Source organism: Nansenia antarctica, assembly GCF_963989245.1.
Source record: "Nansenia antarctica genome assembly, chromosome: 4".
Taxonomy (NCBI): Eukaryota; Metazoa; Chordata; class Actinopteri; order Argentiniformes; family Microstomatidae; genus Nansenia; species Nansenia antarctica.
Genome location: NC_137689.1, coordinates 76,676,433 through 76,698,932, shown reverse-complemented (window position 1 = coordinate 76,698,932; position 22,500 = coordinate 76,676,433). Strand labels below are relative to the sequence as shown.

Below are 22,500 nucleotides of genomic sequence, written 5' to 3'. Positions count from 1 at the left end.
CCACTTGCTCTGACAGCACGTCGGATCGTTTTCGAAGGTGAATATCGTAGATAATACCGGTACATACATACATCTATGATCATAGATAATACATACATACATCTAAGATCATAGATAATACATACATATGCTGGCTATGTTTTATACTGTATATTTCTATGTCTTTTGTGTTTTGAATTTTGTGGCTGTTTTTAGATTTGTTGTTGTACGGCGACCTTGAGTGCCGTGAAAGGCGCCATATAAATAAAATGTATTATTATTATTATACATCTAAGATCATAGATAATACATACATACATCTATGATCATAGATAATACATACATACATCTAAGATCATAGATAATACATACATACATCTAAGGTCATAGATAATACATACATACATCTAAGGTCATAGATACATACATCTATGGTGAGGATGGTGCTCTCTGGTGAACAGCTTAAATGTAACCCTCGTCCTGCTGTAACCCTACAGACTAGCGTCGGCGACCCTGGAGATATGATGTTTATTACAACTCTACAGGCAGGACGTACCTAAATATGATACCGACTACTCCCGCCAGGGTTACTGTTACCAGGGTTACCATGTTATTGGTGTGCTATTGATTATGATTGATAATCATAATTGAAAATGATGTGGAAAAGTTACTAACGGTCACTATGTTGAACTCAGCACGCCACAGTAATAACCCAACAGGAGTCGCTGAGCGACACGAATAAACTGTGTTATAACAGCGTTATTAATGTTGATGAATAATTAATACTTCTTCTGCAGACAGACGATGCACTGGCTGGTCGCGAGGTCGGTCCACCGGACCCCGACTTCCTGTCTGCTGCTGCGACTTCCTGTCTGCTGCTTCTCCCAGAAGAGACTCCCTACCTTAACACTGTTTACCAAGGTGAACCCTGTCCTACCTTAACACTGTTTACCAAGGTGAACCCTGCCTTAACACTGTTTACCAAGGTGAACCCTGCCTTAACACTGTTTACCAAGGTGATCCCTGTCCTACCTTAACACTGTTTACCAAGGTGAACCCTGTCCTACCTTAACACTGTTTACCAAGGTGAACCCTACCTTAACACTGTTTACCAAGGTGATCCCTGTCCTACCTTAACACTGTTTACCAAGGTGAACCCTACCTTAACACTGTTTACCAAGGTGAACCCTACCTTAACACTGTTTACCAAGGTGAACCCTGTCCTACCTTAACACTGTTTACCAAGGTGAACCCTGTCCTACCTTAACACTGTTTACCAAGGTGAACCCTGTCCTACCTTAACACTGTTTACCAAGGTGAACCCTGTCCTACCTTAACACTGTTTACCAAGGTGAACCCTGTCCTACCTTAACACTGTTTACCAAGGTGAACCCTGCCCTACCTTAACACTGTTTACCAAGGTGAACCCTGCCCTACCTTAACACTGTTTACCAAGGTGAACCCTGTCCTACCTTAACACTGTTTACCAAGGTGAACCCTGTCCTACCTTAACACTGTTTACCAAGGTGAACCCTACCTTAACACTGTTTACCAAGGTGAACCCTACCTTAACACTGTTTACCAAGGTGAACCCTGCCTTAACACTGTTTACCAAGGTGAACCCTGCCCTACCTTAACACTGTTTACCAAGGTGAACCCTGTCCTACCTTAACACTGTTTACCAAGGTGAACCCTGTCCTACCCTAACACTGTTTACCAAGGTGAACCCTGCCCTACCTTAACACTGTTTACCAAGGTGAACCCTACCTTAACACTGTTTACCAAGGTGATCCCTGTCCTACCTTAACACTGTTTACCAAGGTGAACCCTGTCCTACCTTAACACTGTTTACCAAGGTGAACCCTGTCCTACCTTAACACTGTTTACCAATGTGAACCCTGTCCTACCTTAACACTGTTTACCAAGGTGAACCCTGTCCTACCTTAACACTGTTTACCAAGGTGAACCCTGTCCTACCTTAACACTGTTTACCAAGGTGAACCCTGTCCTACCTTAACACTGTTTACCAAGGTGAACCCTGCCCTACCTTAACACTGTTTACCAAGGTGAACCCTGCCCTACCTTAACACTGTTTACCAAGGTGAACCCTGTCCTACCTTAACACTGTTTACCAAGGTGAACCCTGTCCTACCTTAACACCGTTTACCAAGGTGAACCCTGTCCTACCTTAACACTGTTTACCAAGGTGAACCCTACCTTAACACTGTTTACCAAGGTGAACCCTGCCCTACCTTAACACTGTTTACCAAGGTGAACCCTACCTTAACACTGTTTACCAAGGTGAACCCTGTCCTACCTTAACACTGTTTACCAAGGTGAACCCTGTCCTACCTTAACACTGTTTACCAAGGTGAACCCTGCCCTACCTTAACACTGTTTACCAAGGTGAACCCTGCCCTACCTTAACACTGTTTACCAAGATGAACCCTGCCCTACCTTAACACTGTTTACCAAGGTGAACCCTGTCCTACCTTAACACTGTTTACCAAGGTGAACCCTGTCCTACCTTAACACTGTTTACCAAGGTGAACCCTGTCCTACCTTAACACTGTTTACCAAGGTGAACCCTGTCCTACCTTAACACTGTTTACCAAGGTGAACCCTGTCCTACCTTAACACTGTTTACCAAGGTGAACCCTGTCCTACCTTAACACTGTTTACCAAGGTGAACCCTGCCCTACCTTAACACTGTTTACCAAGGTGAACCCTACCTTAACACTGTTTACCAAGGTGAACCCTGCCCTACCTTAACACTGTTTACCAAGGTGAACCCTGCCCTACCTTAACACTGTTTACCAAGGTGAACCCTGTCCTACCTTAACACTGTTTACCAAGGTGAACCCTGTCCTACCTTAACACTGTTTACCAAGGTGAACCCTGCCCTACCTTAACACTGTTTACCAAGGCGAACCCTACCTTAACACTGTTTACCAAGGTGAACCCTGCCTTAACACTGTTTACCAAGGTGAACCCTGTCCTACCTTAACACTGTTTACCAAGGTGATCCCTGTCCTACCTTAACACTGTTTACCAAGGTGATCCCTGTCCTACCTTAACACTGTTTACCAAGGTGATCCCTGTCCTACCTTAACACTGTTTACCAAGGTGAACCCTGTCCTACCTTAACACTGTTTACCAAGGTGAAACCTGCCCTACCTTAACACTGTTTACCAAGATGAACCCTGTCCTACCTTAACACTGTTTACCAAGGTGATCCCTGTCCTACCTTAACACTGTTTACCAAGGTGAACCCTGTCCTACCTTAACACTGTTTACCAAGATGAACCCTGTCCTACCTTAACACTGTTTACCAAGGTGAACCCTGTCCTACCTTAACACTGTTTACCAAGGTGAACCCTGTCCTACCTTAACACTGTTTACCAAGATGAACCCTGTCCTACCTTAACACTGTTTACCAAGGTGATCCCTGTCCTACCTTAACACTGTTTACCAAGGTGAACCCTGTCCTACCTTAACACTGTTTACCAAGGTGAACCCTGCCTTAACACTGTTTACCAAGGTGAACCCTGTCCTACCTTAACACTGTTTACCAAGGTGAACCCTGTCCTACCTTAACACTGTTTACCAAGATGAACCCTGTCCTACCTTAACACTGTTTACCAAGATGAACCCTGTCCTACCTTAACACTGTTTACCAAGGTGAACCCTGTCCTACCTTAACACTGTTTACCAAGATGAACCCTGTCCTACCTTAACACTGTTTACCAAGGTGATCCCTGTCCTACCTTAACACTGTTTACCAAGGTGATCCCTGTCCTACCTTAACACTGTTTACCAAGGTGATCCCTGTCCTACCTTAACACTGTTTACCAAGGTGAACCCTGTCCTACCTTAACACTGTTTACCAAGGTGATCCCTGTCCTACCTTAACACTGCAGGGGCCATGCAGGGCTGGGCGGGGCCATGCAGGGCTGGGCGGGGCCATGCAGGGCTGGTCGGGGCTTATTGAATGTACATTGTAAGTCGCATTGGATAAAAGCGTCTAAATGACACATCTCCAAAGTTCAATGTAAGGGCAGGGCACACAACAATAACCACACTGATATCGAAAGTCAACATTATAAATGTGGATTCTGGTTATGTTTATATTCTAAATGTGGATTCTGTGTTGCAGGATCCGTGTCCGTTGTGTGACGAAGCTAAAGAAGTTCTGGAGCCGTACAAACACAGGGTGAGACCCCCACCTACCTGCTAGACCACCAGCCTACCTGTTAGACTGCCTGTTAGATACAGACCTGTTAGATACAGACCTGTTAGATACAGACCTGTTACATACAGACCTGTTAGACTACAGACCTGTTACATACAGACCTGTTAGATATTTAAGTGTCCTTTGTTGTTGAGTTGAAACCGTTTTTTAAAAGGAGCTTAAAATGTCTCTGCTCCTCTGGTGGAGAGGAGAGCGGTGGTGAACATGTTGTTTCCTGTTTCCTGTTGTTGTTGTTCCTGTCCAGTAAGTGTTTCCTGTTGCAGGGCTCTCAAGTCTCACGCATTGGGCGTGAGACACACGCGGCGTGTGAGCGTGTGAACGGGTTGAAATGCGTGTGTCTCACGCCCAATGCGTGAGACTTGAGAGCCCTGCTGTTGTTGTTCTTCCTGTCCAGTAAGTGTTTCCTGTTGTTCTTCCTGTGCAGTACGTGTTTCCTGTTGTTCTTCCTGTGCAGTACGTGTTCCAGCAGGTGGACATCAGCCTGCCAGAGAACAGGGCGTGGCAGCACAGGTACAGGTACGACATCCCTGTCTTTCACCTGGACGGACGCTTCCTCATGAAGCACAGAGTCAACACCGCCCTGCTGGAGGCTGGGCTGGGCGCGGAGGAGGGGGGGGAGGGGGAGGGGGGCCGGTGAAACAGCCTAAATCTGTATGGATGTATTAGTACTTGACTGATGTGACGTCCTTGTTTGGATAGTCAGATGGATCAGCAGGGATGGCTCTCGCTCTCATAAAAGGTGTTTAATATGAGGGTTGATTTGTTTCGGTTTGACTGAATAAATATGTTATTTTCGTATGATTCTCTCTTTATTTGTTACGGTAATGTTCATATATTCATCAGTTTGTCAAATAACATCAATGAACGCACAAGACAAATAAATACATTTAAATAAATACAAATGAATACATTTAAATAAATACAAATGAATACATTTAAATAAATACAAATAAATACATTTAAATAAATACAAATAAATACATTTAAATAAATACATTTAAATAAATACAAATGAATACATTTAAATAAATACAAATAAATCAATTTAAATAAATACAAATAAATACATTTAAATAAATACAAATAAATACATTTAAATAGACACATTTAAATAGATACATTTAAATAAATACATTTAAATAAATACATTTAATAAAGTGAGAGTCGTCAGGACGAGCGCTAGGAGGTGCAACGCCCTCTGGCTGAAGACCCGCCCCCCGCCTGGTCCTGGACACGTGATTGGTCGGGAAGTGTGTTACGGTGTGAACATGCCACAGGTAGGACAGACAGACAGGTAGGACAGACAGACAGGTAGGACAGACAGACAGGTAGGACAGACAGACAGGTAGGACAGACAGGTTGATTGTAGCTGCTGAAAGCCTCTAGAGTCGCCACGTGCTGGGGTCCCTTAAAGACAACATAGATATACATATACATATACATATACATATAAACATATACATAGATATACGATATAGATATACATATAAACATATACATAGATATACATATACATTTATACATATACATAGATATACATATACATAGATATACATATACATAAACATATACATAGATAAACATATACATAGATATACATATACATAGATATACGATATACATATACATATAAACATATACATAGATATACGATATAGATATACATATAAACATATACATAGATATACGATATGAGGTCATCCGACCAGGAGCTCCTAGTCGGACCCACAACCAGACTAAGAACTAAAGGGGACAGAGCGTTTGAGGTGACGGCCCCAAGACTCTGGAACGAGAATCAAGGACCCCAATTGAAATAAGCCAGTCGCTTTCTTGGGTTTTTATCCTGTTAGTTGACCTTGTATGTAATATGTACTTTCATGTACCTACTTCTGCAAATCTTCTAATAAAGTTTTCAATCAATCAATCAAAACGCCCTCCTCCCCCCTGACCTGAGAGACTCTGGAACGCCCTCCCCCCTGACCTGAGAGACTCTGGAACGCCCTCCTCCCCCCTGCCCTGAGAGACTCTGGAACGCCCTCCCCCCTGACCTGAGAGCCTCTGGAACGCCCTCCCCCCTGACTTGAGAGACTCTGGAACGCCCTCCCCCCTGACCTGAGAGACTCTGGAACGCCCTCCTCCCCCCTGCCCTGAGAGACTCTGGAACACCCTCCCCCCTGCCCTGAGAGACTCTGGAACGCCCTCCCCCCTGACCTGAGAGACTCTGGAACGCCCTCCTCCCCCCTGCCCTGAGAGACTCTGGAACGCCCTCCCCCCTGACCTGAGAGACTCTGGAACGCCCTCCCCCCTGACCTGAGAGACTCTGGAACGCCCTCCTCCCCCCTGACCTGAGAGACTCTGGAACGCCCTCCTCCCCCCTGACCTGAGAGACTCTGGAACGCTCTCCTCCCCCCTGACCTGAGAGACTCTGGAACACCCTCCCCCCTGACCTGAGACTCTGGAACGCCCTCCCCCCTGACCTGAGACTCTGGAACGCCCTCCCCCCTGACCTGAGAGACTCTGGAACGCCCTCCTCCCCACTGACCTGAGAGACTCTGGAACGCCCTCCCCCCTGACCTGAGACTCTGGAACGCCCTCCCCCCTGACCTGAGAGACTCTGGAACGCCCTCCCACCTGACCTGAGAGACTCTAGAACGCCCTCCTCCCCCCTGACCTGAGACTCTGGAACGCCCTCCTCCCACCTGACCTGAGAGACTCTGGAACGCCCTCCCCCCTGACCTGAGACTCTGGAACGCCCTCCCCCCTGACCTGAGAGACTCTGGAACGCCCTCCCCCCTGACCTGAGAGACTCTGGAACGCCCTCCCCCCTGACCTGAGAGACTCTGGAACGCCCTCCTCCCCCCTGACCTGAGAGACTCTGGAACGCCCTCCCCCCTGACCTGAGAGACACTGGAACGCCCTCCTCCCTGACCTGAGAGACTCTGGAACGCCCTCCCCCCTGACCTGAGAGACTCTGGAACGCCCTCCCCCCTGACCTGAGAGACTCTGGAACGCCCTCCCCCCTGACCTGAGCCGTTCCCTCAGAACTCATTTTAAACATCAATTAAAGACTCACCTGTTTAGGCAGGCCGGTAGTCACCTATAGCCACCTTATGTTCTGTTTATGTTCTGTTTGTGTTGCCCCTTTGGGGTGTTTGATTGCGCCTTTCTTTTTACCCATTTTATCTCTTCATTGTGATGTAAAGCACCCTGTGCATCCGTGCTGAGAAGGGCGCTATAGAAATAAAGCTTTACTTACAGACAGGTGGGACAGACAGACCGGTGGGACGGACAGACAGGTGGGACAGACAGACAGACAGGTGGGACATGTCATATGGAGACAATGTCTTGGTAAAAATGTAAAAGGTATTTTTTTTTTACAATTTTATTAAAAACCTGTGGATTATTTTTCCGTCTCCAATTCTTTCAGGGCCGCCGTTGTTGATGAACACATGAACAGAATTTAACTACCCTGGAGTATTACACACTTAACTACCCTGGAGTATTACTCACTTAGCTACCCTGGAGTATTACACTTAACTACCCTGGAGTATTACACACTTAACTACCCTGGAGTATTACACTTAACTACCCTGGAGTATTACACTTAACTAGTTATCACACACCCCTACCAGGGGAGGTTGGGGGAGGTAGAGAGGGGAGGCTGGGGGAGGTAGAGGGGGGAGGCAGAGAGGGGAGGCTGGGGGAGGCAGAGAGGGGAGGCTGGGGGAGGTAGAGGGGGGAGGCAGAGAGGGGAGGCTGGGGGAGATAGAGAGGGGAGGCTGGGGGAGGTAGAGAGGGGAGGCTGGGGGAGGTAGAGAGGGGAGGCTGGGGGAGGTAGAGGGGGGGGCAGAGAGGGGAGGCTTGGGGAGGTAGAGAGGGGAGGCTGGGGGAGGTAGAGAGGGGAGGCTGGGGGAGGTAGAGGGGGGAGGTAGAGAGGGGAGGCTGGGGGAGGTAGAGAGGGGAGGCTGGGGGAGGTAGAGGGGGGAGGCAGAGAGGGGAGGCTGGGGGAGATAGAGGGGGGAGGCTGGGGGAGGTAGAGAGGGGAGGCAGAAATCGGAGGACGGCCTCATGGAACAGAATGAGGAACGTTATCAAACTCTCTGGCTCCTGGTAGAAATACAATAACATCTGCTGTTTATTTTTGTCATTTAAAGGTGAAGATTACAGAAACAACGCATGCATATGACACCATGGTAACAAGATTACACACACCATGGTAATAAGATTAAAAAACTGACAGTTTGAACACATGTTCAGCTGGAGTCACCTGTCTGTCTGTCTGAGCCCTACACCTGTCTGTCTGTCTGTCTGAGCCCTACACCTGTCTGTCTGAGCCCTACACCTGTCTGTCTGTCTGTCTGTCTGAGCCCTACACCTGTCTGTCTGTCTGTCTGAGCCCTACACCTGTCTGTCTGTCTGAGCCCTACACCTGTCTGTCTGAGCCCTACACCTGTCTGTCTGTCTGTCTGAGCCCTACACCTGTCTGTCTGTCTGAGCCCTACACCTGTCTGTCTGTCTGTCTGAGCCCTACACCTGTCTGTCTGTCTGTCTGAGCCCTACACCTGTCTGTCTGTCTGAGCCCTACACCTGTCTGTCTGTCTGAGCCCTACACCTGTCTGTCTGTCTGTCTGTGTGCCCTACACCTGTAGATGATCACCTGTGCGTGTGTGTGTGTGTGAGGGTGTGTGTGTGTGTGTGTGTCAGGGGGTCAGGAGGGTCAGGGGGGGTCAGGAGTCACTTAGAAAAAGAAATCTTGAGTGCTTTTCTTTCTTTTTTTTGTCAAACCAGAAACTTTATTTAGTTGGTCTCACAGACAGACAGGATATCAGACACACAGGATACCAACTACATCTGACGGACGCCACGACCTGGCGGCTAGCTAGCTACGCTCAGACACGACCTGGCGGCTAGCTAGCTACGCTCAGACCTGACCAGGCAGACACGACCTGGCTAGCTAGCTAGGCTCAGACACGACCTGGCTAGCTAGCTAGGCTCAGACACGACCTGGCTAGCTAGCTAGGCTCGGAGGAAGAGGGAACACTACCAGAACACCAGGTGTTATCTTCTATAAAGGAGGTCTTTAAAACACTTTTTACCTTTTTAAAAAACAGACGTAAAAAAAGTCACAGCACCTTGAGGACCCACCTGGCCACCGCGCTGCGTCATGGCAACGCTACACAACAACATCACCATGGCAACGCTACACAACAACGCTACACAACAACATCTCCACGGCTACAAAACAACATTTGGTTCAGTAAAATTAAAACAAACAAAAAAAAAATATGTTTTTGTTTTGTTTTATGGTTTTACATAAAAAATTATAATAATAATTATGTACCAAAAGCGGTTTTACAATCTTGAGAAGAGAAACACATAAGAGAAGTTCTTATAAAATACTAAAACATACAAAAATAGGTCTGTGTTGGTTGGCATGGCAGCTGAGACTGGCTGGTGGAGACGGGGGCGGGGCTTAGCGCTGGTGACATCACATGATGGCGCAGCCTCTCTTGCCGACACGTGGGTCTCCCTGGCAACACACAAACCAATCAGGTCGATCGATCAGCCACAGAATGTTACTTGGATCAGATTCCACTGCCGCTGTCTCCCAGAGGGGGTCGACCTTCACCGCTAGCTACACCGCTAACTACATCGCTAGCTACCTCATTAAGTACATCTCTAACTACCTCATTATCTACATCTCTAACTACATCGCTAACTACCTCATTAGCTACATCTCTAACTACCTCGCTAGCTTATCTACCTCACTAGCCTAACTACCTCACTAGCTTATCTACCTCGCTAAGCCTAACTACCTCGCTAGCTTCATCGCGGAGGAAGTTAATGTGGAATAACAGCGTTTCCATGGATACCTGCTGGTGGAAGAGGTCTTCCTCGATGACGTCCACCCCCTCGTCATCCTCCTCCTCCTCCTCCTCCTCTGTGGCTGTCTTATACACGGTGCTCCTCCTGGCCACCTCCTACACACACACACCACACACACACCACACACACGGTGAGGCTTCAGGATGTCCTCTGTAAACAACATGGAGCAGCCCCCCTACTGGCCAGAGGAGGACACTACACCCCCATAGAGCAGAGACCTGAGTACTGTGGCTGACAGAGAGAGAGAGAGAGACAGAGAGAGAGACAGAGAGAGAGAGACAGAGAGACACAGAGAGAGAGAGAGACAGAGAGAGAGAGACAGAGAGAGAGAGACAGAGAGAGAGAGAGACAGAGAGAGAGACAGAGAGACAGAGAGAGAGACAGAGAGAGAGAGAGACAGAGAGAGACAGAGAGAGACAGAGAGAGACAGAGAGACAGAGAGAGAGACAGAGAGAGAGACAGAGAGAGACAGAGACAGAGAGAGAGAGAGACAGAGAGAGAGAGAGACAGAGAGAGAGAGACAGAGAGAGACAGAGAGAGAGAGACAGAGAGAGAGAGACAGAGAGAGACAGAGAGAGAGACAGAGAGAGAGACAGAGAGAGAGAGAGACAGAGACAGAGAGAGAGAGAGACAGAGACAGAGAGAGAGAGAGACAGAGAGAGAGAGACAGAGAGAGAGACGAGACAGAGAGAGAGGGAGAGACAGAGAGAGAGACAGAGAGACAGAGAGAGAGACAGAGAAAGACAGAGAGAGAGAGACAGAGAGAGAGAGATACAGAGAGAGAGACAGAGAGGGAGAGACAGAGAGAGAGACAGAGAGAGAGACAGAGACAGAGAAAGAGAGAGAGAGAGACAGAGAGAGAGAGAGAGGGGGGGGGGGGTCCAGACAGACAGACAGAGGGTTAGGGGGGTCCAGACAGACAGACAGAGGGTTAGGGGGGGTCCAGACAGACAGACAGAGGGGGGGGGGGGTTAGGGGGGGTCAGTACCTCTCCCTGGGCGTCTGTCAGCACCACCACCACGTCCTCCCCGGCCCCCCAGGACGCCTGGCCCTTCCACAGCAGATCAGAGGGGGGGCTGAACCCCACCCCCGCGTCACACGCCCACAACTGCACACACAGGTTACACACACATGTTCAATGCTTTACTCATGTCCACATACATGGACAATATCTCAAGGACGTAAATACTATCAGTGCATTTTGACATTATGAAAACAGTCAGTTACAGTAGTGCTGAGCCAACAACCAGTTATGCTACACACAGGATGTTATTAAACCAGTTATGCTACACACAGGATGTTATTAAACCAGTTATGCTACACACAGGATGTTATTAACAACCAGTTATGCAACACACAGGATGTTATTAACAACCAGTTATGCAACACACAGGATGTTATTAACAACCAGTTATGCAACACACAGGATGTTATTAACAACCAGTTATTCTACACACAGGATGTTATTAACAACCAGTTATGCTACACACAGGATGTTATTAACAACCAGTTATTCTACACACAGGATGTTATTAACAACCAGTTATGCTACACACAGGATGTTATTAACAACCAGTTATGCTACACACAGGATGTTATTAACAACCAGTTATGCAACACACAGGATATTATTAACAACCAGTTATGCAACACACATGATGTTATTAACAACCAGTTATGCTACACACAGGATGTTATTAACAACCAGTTATGCAACACACAGGATGTTATTAACAACCAGTTATGCTACACACAGGATGTTATTAACAACCAGTTATGCTACACACAGGATGTTATTCGCACTAAACTATGATTACAGTGGATTTGACAGTTACAGTATCAATACTGTAAAACAGACAGCTCATCAAGGGTACAGGAAGCACCGCCTTCTCCATATTGAGCGGCTCCAATAACAGCAGATACTGAGCAGTACTGTGCTAACTGTTTGGCCCTTCTCTTAGATATAGACCAGCCATCTGAAGGCCTCTGACAACAAGCTTATGAACATGACCCAGGCTGCCAAGTATGACAGCTAAAAGTTGACATCTGTAACCCAGTTGTGATATGGCCTACTCCAGCTGTTGGTATTTCAATATATTGGTTGAAAAGGCTTCCTCTAGGCTGTGGTCAAAGGTGCAGCCAACTTCTAGAATGAGCACCTCTCTGTGATTTTCATTGACAATTACAGCATCAGGGGTGTTTGATGAAATATTAGAGAACACGTCTGAGGAGGAATCGTACCGTGACTTTGGCGTCGGCCTTCAGGACGTATTTGGGGGTGAACTTGTAGACGGCCGAGACGTCTGAGACGGTCCTGGTCACCTCACACCCCCCCATGGGCTGGTCCTGCACACACACACACACACACACACACACACACACACACACACACACACCACACAGACACACACACGACACACACACACACACACACACACACACACACACAGAGAGACACACACACACACACACCACGAGAGAGAGAGAAACACACACACACACACAATGATGTTGTAGGCTAATGTAGGAGAACTGACATGATTAAATGGTGTTTGAAGCCTTTCTGACTAGTAGTGATTCTTCTAACTGGACCCTGGAATTGACAGATTATTATTTCTTATGATGACTGATGGAGATGATTCACTCACTTAGACAGATGGATTTATATGGATTTAACCTTATCTATCTATCTACCTACCTACCTACCTATCCAATTCGTAAAAGGTGGGAACTAATATTTCAGAAAGACACAGGAGGAGCTGTCGTTGGGGATGTAGTTTCCGCCTGTGAGACATTCTTGACGCACGTCTAACTGAATCCAGCCTGTAAACCTGCTTAGGCTAACCCTAACCTTAACACACGTCTAACTGAAACCAGCCTGTAAACCTGCTCGCTACCAAGTTTGTTCTGAAGGGTTGGTTGCATATTACTCTAATGATTTCATGTGTGTGTACCTGGGGGGAGTGTGTGTGTGTGTGTGTGTGTGTGTGTGTGTGTGTGTGTGTACCTGGGGGGAGGTGTGTGTGTGTGTGTGTGTGTACCTGGGGGGAGGTGTGTGTGTGTGTACCTGGGGGGAGGTGTGTGTGTGTATGTGTGTGTGTGTGTGTACCTGGGGGGAGGTGTGTGTGTGTGTGTGTGTTTACCTGGGGGGAGGTGTTGCTCAGGCGTATGAAGCGTCCGTCCGTGTCCAGCTCAGAGACAGAGACGGCTCCGGAGGCGGAGGCGGCGTGGGCGATGGAGACGGAGCTGCTGGCCTCGCGCTCCTCCACCTCCACGCGCTTCCTCTTCCCCCGGGTCGTCCTCACGCTGCGGCTGCTGGACTGGGCCCGCGAGACCGTCACCCGGGAGGAGGGGCTGGGGGACAGCTTCAGTCTGGGGGGGGGAGGGAGGGAGGAAGATAGCCAGAGTCAAGCCTCTCCTCAAGAAACCAACCAAGGCTGTTAACACCCCTTCCAGACTCTCTGCTCTACTACTACACACTCTGGTCTCTGGCTCTTATCATGTCCCTCCCCCCCCTCCCCTCTCCCCTGATGAGATTCTCACACTGATCACATCTAAGCAGGATAACCACCTGCCCTCTCGATCCCATCCCCCCTCCCCTCTTCTCCAATCCATTTCCTCCGACATTCTTCCTTACCTTACCACCGTAATCAACTCCTCCCTATCCACAGGATCTGTCCCGGCTGCCTTCAAGACAGCCAGAGTCAAGCCTCTCCTCAAGAAACCAACCCTTGACCCGTCATCTGTCCACAACTAGAGACCGGTATCCCTTCTCTCCTTCCAACAACTGACTGACTATCTCCGGAAGGTGGAACACCTTGACCTCCACCAATCGGGCTTCAAGGCTGGGCACTCCACTGAGACTGCTCTCCTTTTTTTTTTTTCAGATTTTATCCCTTTTTCACCCAATTTGGTAGCCAATTGAACCCAACCTAGCATCCAATTATCCCCTGCCTATTGCGAAGGATCCGCCGCACGACCCCGTGGCCCCGACCCCGACCCCGTGACCCCGTGGCCGGCAGTCCCAGAAGAGGCCGCCAGGCAGACTAGCTCAGTGGTTCCCAACCACACTAGTGTGCCGTGAGAGATCATCAGATGTGCCGTGGGAAATTATCAAATTCCACTTACCGTATTGACCCGAATATAAAACGGGGTTTTTCCCCTGGAAAAAAGTCTGAAAAAGTTGCGTCTTATATTCGCACCCTAGACTTTTACACGTCAATATTAATTCACAACAACGTATGTGGAGACACACTCACACACACCCACGGAGACACACTCACACACACCCGCGGAGAGACACCGCAGAGACACACTCACACACACACCCGCGGAGACACACTCGGACCAGCTCGAAAAAAGTGTCTCAAGTGGTTGGTCAAGTTAACAAACAACAGAGGAGGAGTTACGATGCCAATGTTAAGACCATGGATGAATGAATCAATGAAGCAGAGGCATCAAACAACTGTCGAGGAGCCAAGAAATATGATATTACAGAGTGTAGTGTTAGAAGTTGACGAGCCCAAAAAGATCGGCATAAGAATGGTAACAGTCAGAGAAAAGCGTATCGCCGTCCGCAAAGCGGCCTCTTCCAGGTGATTGACAGGAGGGTGTGTGAATATGTGACTGAAAAACCTAACGATTGTATGCCCATACCCCAAGATGATAAAAAATAACCTACATTGTTTCGTTCATTCATTAAGACGATTGCCAGACGCATTGCTGACATGTCTGCAGACATCGAAAATTTTGTTTTGGAGAAGATACGTGGCAGTGGGCAGTTTGCTTTGCAACTTGAGTCTTGGCTCAACTCTTGGCCAATGCACGCTTTGTGGATGGAGACACAATCACAGAACATTTCTTTTTTGCAAGACATTGCATAAAAAAACAACAGGGGAGGAAATATGTCAGATCACATCAGAGTATGTCGAACAAGGAGGACTTCAGTGGGACAGCTGCGTAAGTGTCTGCACTGATGGAGATATCTGATGTGTTGAATGCTGTTGTTCGTATGGTAAACTTTGTAAAAACAAGACCTCTGAAAAGCCGCTTATATGCAGCATTATGTGAAGAGACGGGAGCCCAGCATAATACGTTATTGCTCCATACGCCGATGATTGTCCCGCGGAAAAGTGCCGCCCGCGTGTTTGAGTCACGGGAGGAGCTGAACACCGTTTTAACTGATGAGAAGTGTGATGACGCAAAGCTGCTTGCAAGTGACAAATTGTGCGCAAGGCTCGCATACATGGCCAACATACAGGGCCAGGCTTCGCACTGAGTGAGTATAACGACAAGTTCATATAATGTTACGTATATGATAGGCTACTTTGTATCATTTTGTAACATTTGGGATGGCGGTGTGCCGTGGGATTTTTTCAAGGTAAGAAATGTGCCGTGGCACAAAAAAGGTTGAAAAACACTGGACTAGCTGACTGGCTCCTCGAGCCCAGCACCTGTTATTCCGGCACCCCGGGGGCGCTGTTGCGCGACGGATCCTTGTCCGGAAATACTCCTATACCGCCCTCGGGAGCGGCCGCCCAATATGCCGCTCCCCGTGTGTGCCCCAGCCATATCCGGATCTGGCGAGCTGGGATACGATCCCAGTCCCCGGTGGGCAGCATGCACTAGTGGCCAGTGCTTAGACCGCTACACCACCGCGGGGCACTAGAGACTGCTCTCCCTGCTGTCACGGAGGCCCTCCACTCTGCTCAAGCTTCCTCCCTCTCCTCCGTTCTCATCCTCCTGGACCTGTCTGCTGCCTTCCACACAGTCAACCACCAGATCCTTCTCTCCATCCTCTCAGAACTGGACCTGTCTACTGCCTTCCACACAGTCAACCACCAGATCCTTCTCTCCATCCTCTCAGACCTGGGCATCTCTGGCACCGCACACTCCTGGTTTGCTTCCTACCTGGCGGGTCGCTCCTACCAGGTGACCTGGAGAGAATCGCTGTCTTCTCCACGAACCCTCACCACTGGGGTACCCCAGGGCTCTGTCCTAGGGCCCTTACTGTTCTCCCTCTATACCACTGGGGTCCCCCAGGGCTCTGTCCTAGGGCCCTTACTGTTCTCCCTCTATACCACTGGGGTCCCCCAGGGCTCTGTCCTAGGGCCCTTACTGTTCTCCCTCTATACCACTGGGGTCCCTCAGGGCTCTGTCCTAGGGACCTTACTGTTCTCCCTCTATAACACTGGGGTCCCTCAGGGCTCTGTCGTAGGGCCCTTACTGTTCTCCCTCTATACCACTGGGGTCCCCCAGGGCTCAGTCCTAGGGCCCTTACTGTTCTCCCTCTATACCACTGGGGTCCCCCAGGGCTCTGTCCTAGGGCCCTCACTGTTCTCCCTCTATACCACTGGGGTCCCTCAGGGCTCTGTCCTAGGGCCCCTACTGTTCTCCCTATATACCACTGGGGTCCCTCAGGGCTCTGTCCTAGGGCCCTTACTGTTCTCCCTCTATACCACTGGGGTCCCCCAGGGCTCTGTCCTAGAGCCCTTACTGTTCTCCCTCTATACCACTGGGGTCCCTCAGGGCTCTGTCCTATGGCCCTTACTGTTCTCCCTCTATACCACTGGGGTCCCTCAGGGCTCTGTCCTATGGCCCTTACTGTTCTCCCTCTATACCACTGGGGTCCCCCAGGGCTCTGTCCTAGGGCCCTTACTGTTCTCCCTCTATACCACTGGGGTCCCCCAGGGCTCTGTCCTAGGGCCCTCACTGTTCTCCCTCTATACCACTGGGGTCCCTCAGGGCTCTGTCCTAGGGCCCCTACTGTTCTCCCTATATACCACTGGGGTCCCTCAGGGCTCTGTCCTAGGGCCCTTACTGTTCTCCCTCTATACCACTGGGGTCCCTCAGGGCTCTGTCCTAGGGCCCTTACTGTTCTCCCTCTATACCACTGGGGTCCCTCAGGGCTCTGTCCTAGGGCCCTTACTGTTCTCCCTCTATACCAAGCTCAAGCTTAACAAGACTGAGCTACTCTTCATCTACTCCCTACCTCTCCCCCCCGCCCCCCTACCTCTCCCCCTCCTCCCTCTCCTCCCCCCCGCCCCCCTACCTCTCCCCCTCCTCCCCCCCCCTACCTCTCCTCCTCCCCCTCCAGCAGCTTGCGGTAGGCGTTGATCTCCATGTCGAGCGCTAGCTTCACGTCCAGCAGCATCTCGTAGTCGTCCAGCTGCGTCTGCCAGCGCGCCCTGATGTCCTCCACCTCCCTCTCCTTCTCCTGCAGGAGGCGCCGCCCCCCCTCACGCTCCTGGGCCAGCGCCGCCTCCAGCTCCATGATACGGTTCTGCCAGCCCCGCGTCTGGGGGGGGGGGGGGGGGGGAGGGGGGAGGGAGGGAGGGGAGAAGGAGGGAGAGGGAGGGGAGGAGGAGGGAGAGGGATGGGAGGAGGAGGGAGGGGAGGGGAGGAGGAGGGAGGGGAGGGGAGGAGGAGGGAGGGGAGGGGAGGAGGAGGGAGGGAGAGGGAGGGGAGGAGGAGGGAGAGGGAGGGGAGGAGGAGGGAGAGGGAGGAGGGAGAGGGAGGGGAGGAGGAGGAGGGAGAGGGAGGGGAGGAGGGAGGACTCAGGAGGAGGGAGAGGGAGGGGAGGCAGAGGCAGGGGAGGGGGAGGGAGGGGAGGAGGGAGGGGGTGTACAAGTTAGACAAGGATCTGTCAGAGGAGCATAGTAATAGTAAACTACACACACTCCACACACACACACACACACACACCCCCCCACCCACCCACCTCCTTCTGCATGGAGGCCAGCTGGGCCGCCAGACTCTCCACCCTGAGGGTCGCCTCCCTCAGCTCCTCCCTCGCCATGCCAGCCGACGAGCTGCTCATCTCAGAGGACAGGCGCACGTTCTCCAGCTGGGGGGGGGGTTAGAGAGGGGGGCGGGGTTAGAGAGAGAGAGGGGGGGTTAGAAGTTTGAACACATTACACCAATCCTGAGATCCCTGCACTGGCTACCAGTCTCTCAGAGAATTTAATTCAAAATCCTCCTAATTACATACAAATAACAAAATGGTCTTGGACCAAAATACATATCAGATCTCCTCCCACCCGGTATTCCCGCAAGGTCCCTAAGGTCAGCTGAGACTAATCAGCTAATCATTCCAAGAGTAAAAACAAAACACGGTGCAGCAGCTTTCAGTCACGCTGCTGCATGCTCCTGGAACAAACTCCCTGAAGAAATCAAACAGGCCCAAACCCTTAAAATATTTAAATCTAAGCTAAAAACCTTCATGTTTTGCAGCAGTTATGATTAAAGACAAACACTTCCATTAACTATTGTCTTATTAACTCTTTGACTGCCAGCCATGTTCAGAGCGGAGAGCTCCACACTGCCAGACTTTTGGGGCATTTTCGCTGAACTTTGAAGACCCACCAAATATTGACTTTTCGGACTACATAAACATTGAACATATCTACCAAAACTTTAGACTCTCTTCTTTCATCAGAAAAAGAAAGTTTGTTTCTAGCCTCTTTGAGTGTTTAGAAATCGGCCGTAGAACATAGGGTGGTTTCAGCAAAAACACCTGATTTTGACCAATAAACAGAGAAAACGAGCTTTTTCTGCAGAACTTTTTTTTCATTTTTTTTTTCTGCACTTTTTCTGTATCATCCGACTCTGAACTGTTTGAAGAGTCGCGCGATGGCCGCGCTGCTCCGCGATGCTCCGCAATGCTCCGCGCCGCGTTTGGCACATACCCTGATCCGTTTCGCCATTACTACAACCCACAGCAAGCCACTTCCTTCTCCAGGCTTTTATCGAACTACTGCCCCCATCTGGGACCGAAATACATTACACCCAAGTCTGAAATTCACTCGCTAGGTGTAGAACATGTCAATAACGCGATCCCCGCGGAAAAAAAAATAATTTCTATAAGACGCCAATTGGCGTCTTTGGCAGTCAACGTTACTATTCTATAAGACGCCAATTGGCGTCTTTGGCAGTCAATGAGTTAAATGTTTTATCTATTTACTTCTTATATTTTCTTTTATTCATTGTAATTTGTATTGTCTTACTATGCTGCTCTTGCTGTATGTTTAATAATGAATGTAAAGCACTTTGAATTGCCCCTGTTGTATGAAATGTGCTGTACAAATAAACTTGCCTTGCCGTGTGTGTGTGTGTGTGTGTGTGTGTCCCTCCCTCACCTTGGACAGGTGGGGGTCTCACCTTAGACAGGTAGGTGGTCTCCATCTCGTCCTTGTACAGCTGGACCTGGTCCTGGTGCTGGTGGCGGAGGTCGGTCAGCGCCTGGGCCAGGCGGGTCTCGTACTCCCCCTGCCTCCCCGCGTCCACCTCCACCAGCCTGGTCTCCTGCCTGCTACGCGTGTCCTTCATCTCCTGGACACACACACACAGTTATAGAGTTATATGAGCTCTTCTGCTTGTTTTGGTTAAAACTCATGGTTAAACACAGGGCTATGGGGCGAGTACACGGGGCTAGGGTTAGGGCTAGTACACAGGGCTAGTACACAGGGCTAGGGTTAGGGCTAGTACAAGGTTGACCTCTGACCTCCTGGAACATGTTCTTGCGGAAGGCCAGCTCCTCCTCTAGGCTCTGGCTGCGGTTCTCCAGGTCGACGCGCTGCAGCGTTTCCTCCCCCAGCTGCTGCTTGGCCCGGGACAGGCCCGCCTCCAGCTGCACAACACACAACACAGGGTTACAACCTAGCCTGGGCCAGGCCCGCCTCCAGCTGCACAACACAGGTTAGACCCCGCCCCCAGGGTTACAACTTAGCCTGCCCCCCCCTACCTCCTGGACGGTGTCCTGCCCCCCCCTCCCTCCCCCCTACCTCCTGGACGGTGTCCTGCCCCCCCTCCCTCCCCCCTACCTCCTGGACGGTGTCCTGCCCCCCCCCCCTCCCCCCTACCTCCTGGATGGTGTCCTGCCCCCCCCTCCCCCCCCTACCTCCTGGATGGTGTCCTGCCCCCCCCCCTCCCCCCCCTACCTCCTGGATGGTGTCCTGCCCCCCCCTCCCCCCCCCCCCTACCTCCTGGATGGTGTCCTGCCCCCTCCCCCCCCCTACCTCCTGGATGGTGTCCTGCCCCCCCCCCCCTCCCCCCCCTACCTCCTGGATGGTGTCCTGCCCCCCCCCCCTCCCCCCCCTACCTCCTGGATGGTGTCCTGCCCCCCCCTCCCCCCCCTACCTCCTGGATGGTGTCCTGCCCCCCCCTCCCCCCCTACCTCCTGGATGGTGTCCTGCAGGCCTCCCAGGCTGCTCTCCAGGCTGCGTCTCTCTGAAAGGCTGGAGGCCAGCAGAGCCTCCTTGGTGTTGAGGCTGGCCTCCGCCTCCTTCAGCCTGGCCACCGCCCCCGCCGCCTCAGACTCCTTCTTGGCATGGCTGCAACACACACACACACACACACGTCTCAGCAACAAACAGCACGTAGCATGTAGCGTGTAGCATGAAGACTCCTGGCACCTTTACATGTGAAACACGTGGCCAGACACACACCTCCACTTCCCCAGGTCAACTACCTCCACTTCCCCAGGTCAACTATCTGGACTTCACCCTTGGTTGACTGGCTGGCTTGTTGACTGACTGACTGGCTGACTGGTTGGTTGGCTGGTTGGTTGACTGGCTGGTTAACTGGCTGGTTGACTGGTTGGTTGGCTGGTTGACTGACTGGTTGGTTGGCTGGTTGGTTGACTGGCTGGTTGGTTAACTGGCTGGTTGACTGGTTGGTTAACTGGCTGGTTGACTGGTTGGTTGGTTGGCTGGTTGACTGGCTGGTTGACTGGCTGGTTGGTTGACTGGCTGGCTGGTTGACTGGTTGGTTGACTGACTGACTGACTGGTTGACTCTGGGGCCTTTCAAAGGATCAACTACCAACAATTGGCTGTTTGTTGCCTGCCTGTAGTGGTGGGGGAGGGGGGGGAGTAGGGGAGCCAATTACATCCCGACGTTTGGCTCGGGGGCATGCAGGGTGGGCGGAGCCTAGGTGACTGGGCGGAGCCTAGGTGACTGGAATGTCAGGAGAATGTGAAGTATTCCACACAGGGCTGAGAGGCACGGGGGGGGGGGCAAAGGTGCTTCTTTTAGAAAGGAGAACATTCACATGTACATTATCAACACTTAGCAGATGCCTTTTCATCTGCGTGGATTTGACAGAAAACAGATTTGTCTAAGTAGGAAAGTCATCTGTCATCAGTAATACCAACAACAACCACACACACACACACGCACACACACACACGCACACGCATACGCACAAGCTGGGATGGACAAAAGGCCACTTTCTGTAGGGACTGCCTAACAGCTGTCCCTGAGTGTGTGTGTGTATGTGTGTGTGAGAGGGTGTGTGTGTGTGTGAGAGGGTGTGTGTGTGTGTGTGAGAGGGTGTGTGTGTGTGTGTGTGTGTGTGTGAAGGTGTGTGTGTGTGTGAGAGGGTGTGTGTGTGTGTGAGAGTGTGTGTGTGTGTGTGTGAGAGGGTGTGTGTGTGTGTGTGTGTGTGTGTGTGTGTGTGTGAGAGGGTGTGTGTGTGTGTGAGAGGGTGTGTGTGTGTGTGTGAGAGGGTGTGTGTGTGTGCGTGAGAGGGTGTGTGTGTGTGTGTGAGAGGGGGTGTGTGGGTGTGTGTGTGTGTGTGAGAGGGGGTGTGTGTGTGTGTGTGTGTGAGAGGGGGTGTGTGTGTGGCGAGGACCAGGACTATAGACATCTTGCAGCTGTCCTGTCATTCTGTCTCAGCCGAGGGAACCACGTTTAACAGTCAACAACTCCTCCAACAGCACGCAGACCTCCCACCCTAACCTAACCCTAACCTCCCAACCTCCATCCACCCAACCAACTGTCCCCAGGACCAACCAACCCTACATTAACATGTGTTACTATGGTAACCTGTACATTAACATGTGTTACTATGGTAACCTGTACATTAACATGTGTTACTATGGTAACCTGTACATTAACATGTGTTACTATGGTAACCTGTACATTATGTGTTACTATGGTAACCTGTACATTAACATGTGTTACTATGGTAATCTAGCGATTATTTTTTCAATTAGTCGATTAGTCTAACGACTAATTTAACGATATATTTTTTTTCTGTTCGAAAAAAAAAAAAACATCTTATCATGTGTAGGCCCCTTAATTTCCACCTCACTGCTATGTTTAGCCAACTTGAATGCCAACATGGCCATTTAGAAGTCTGTCCATCACCACAACACATAGCTAGCTAGTAGCTACATAGCTAGCTAACGTTACTCTCGCTGCTATGTTATGATTAGCTAAATTGATGCTAACGTAGCATGCGAGCTACGAGCTAGATAACATACAGTAGGTGCGAGCACCACAATGACAATAGACTACCGTAGCTAGCCAGCTACATAGCTAACGTTACTAACACCAGAAGACAAGACATACAAACTGTGGTGAGCTACATTGCTTGTGTAA

The 22,500-nt window shown here is 50.2% G+C and overlaps 2 protein-coding genes across 2 annotated transcripts in view; one reads left to right on the top strand and one right to left on the bottom strand.

Moving 5' to 3' along the window:
* The first annotated feature begins 11 nt into the window (after positions 1-11).
* On the top strand, positions 12-5,029 carry cUnh5orf63 (chromosome Un C5orf63 homolog). Its single transcript, XM_080530019.1, has 5 exons — positions 12-37; positions 777-900; positions 1,506-1,535; positions 4,136-4,192; positions 4,686-5,029. The coding sequence occupies exons 2-5, from the start codon at positions 784-786 to the stop codon at positions 4,866-4,868; spliced, it is 387 nt and encodes a 128-aa protein (XP_080386145.1). The 5' UTR covers positions 12-37; positions 777-783; the 3' UTR covers positions 4,869-5,029.
* Positions 5,030-9,043: 4,014 nt separating this feature from the next.
* lmnb1 (lamin B1) overlaps positions 9,044-22,500 on the bottom strand; it is a 17,722-nt gene continuing 4,265 nt past the window's right edge. Inside the window, exons 3-12 of the mRNA XM_080528900.1 lie at positions 20,292-20,448; positions 19,620-19,745; positions 19,277-19,447; positions 17,838-17,963; positions 17,194-17,414; positions 13,261-13,489; positions 12,359-12,463; positions 11,106-11,225; positions 10,105-10,212; positions 9,044-9,761 (exon numbers count right to left, since the gene is read on the bottom strand). Coding sequence (XP_080385026.1) covers positions 9,720-9,761; positions 10,105-10,212; positions 11,106-11,225; positions 12,359-12,463; positions 13,261-13,489; positions 17,194-17,414; positions 17,838-17,963; positions 19,277-19,447; positions 19,620-19,745; positions 20,292-20,448 — 1,405 coding nt within the window. The 3' untranslated portion in view covers positions 9,044-9,719. The remainder of the gene's footprint in view (positions 9,762-10,104; positions 10,213-11,105; positions 11,226-12,358; positions 12,464-13,260; positions 13,490-17,193; positions 17,415-17,837; positions 17,964-19,276; positions 19,448-19,619; positions 19,746-20,291; positions 20,449-22,500) is intronic.

Coding starts and splice junctions, on each gene's coding strand:
- cUnh5orf63 (XM_080530019.1), top strand. CDS start 784: ATGCACTGGCTGGTCGCGAGGTCGGTCCACCGGACCCCGACTTCCTGT. Junction 901..1,505: donor CCTTAACACTGTTTACCAAG/GTGAACCCTGTC, acceptor CTGTTTACCAAG/GTGAACCCTACCTTAACACT. Junction 1,536..4,135: donor CCTTAACACTGTTTACCAAG/GTGAACCCTACC, acceptor TCTGTGTTGCAG/GATCCGTGTCCGTTGTGTGA.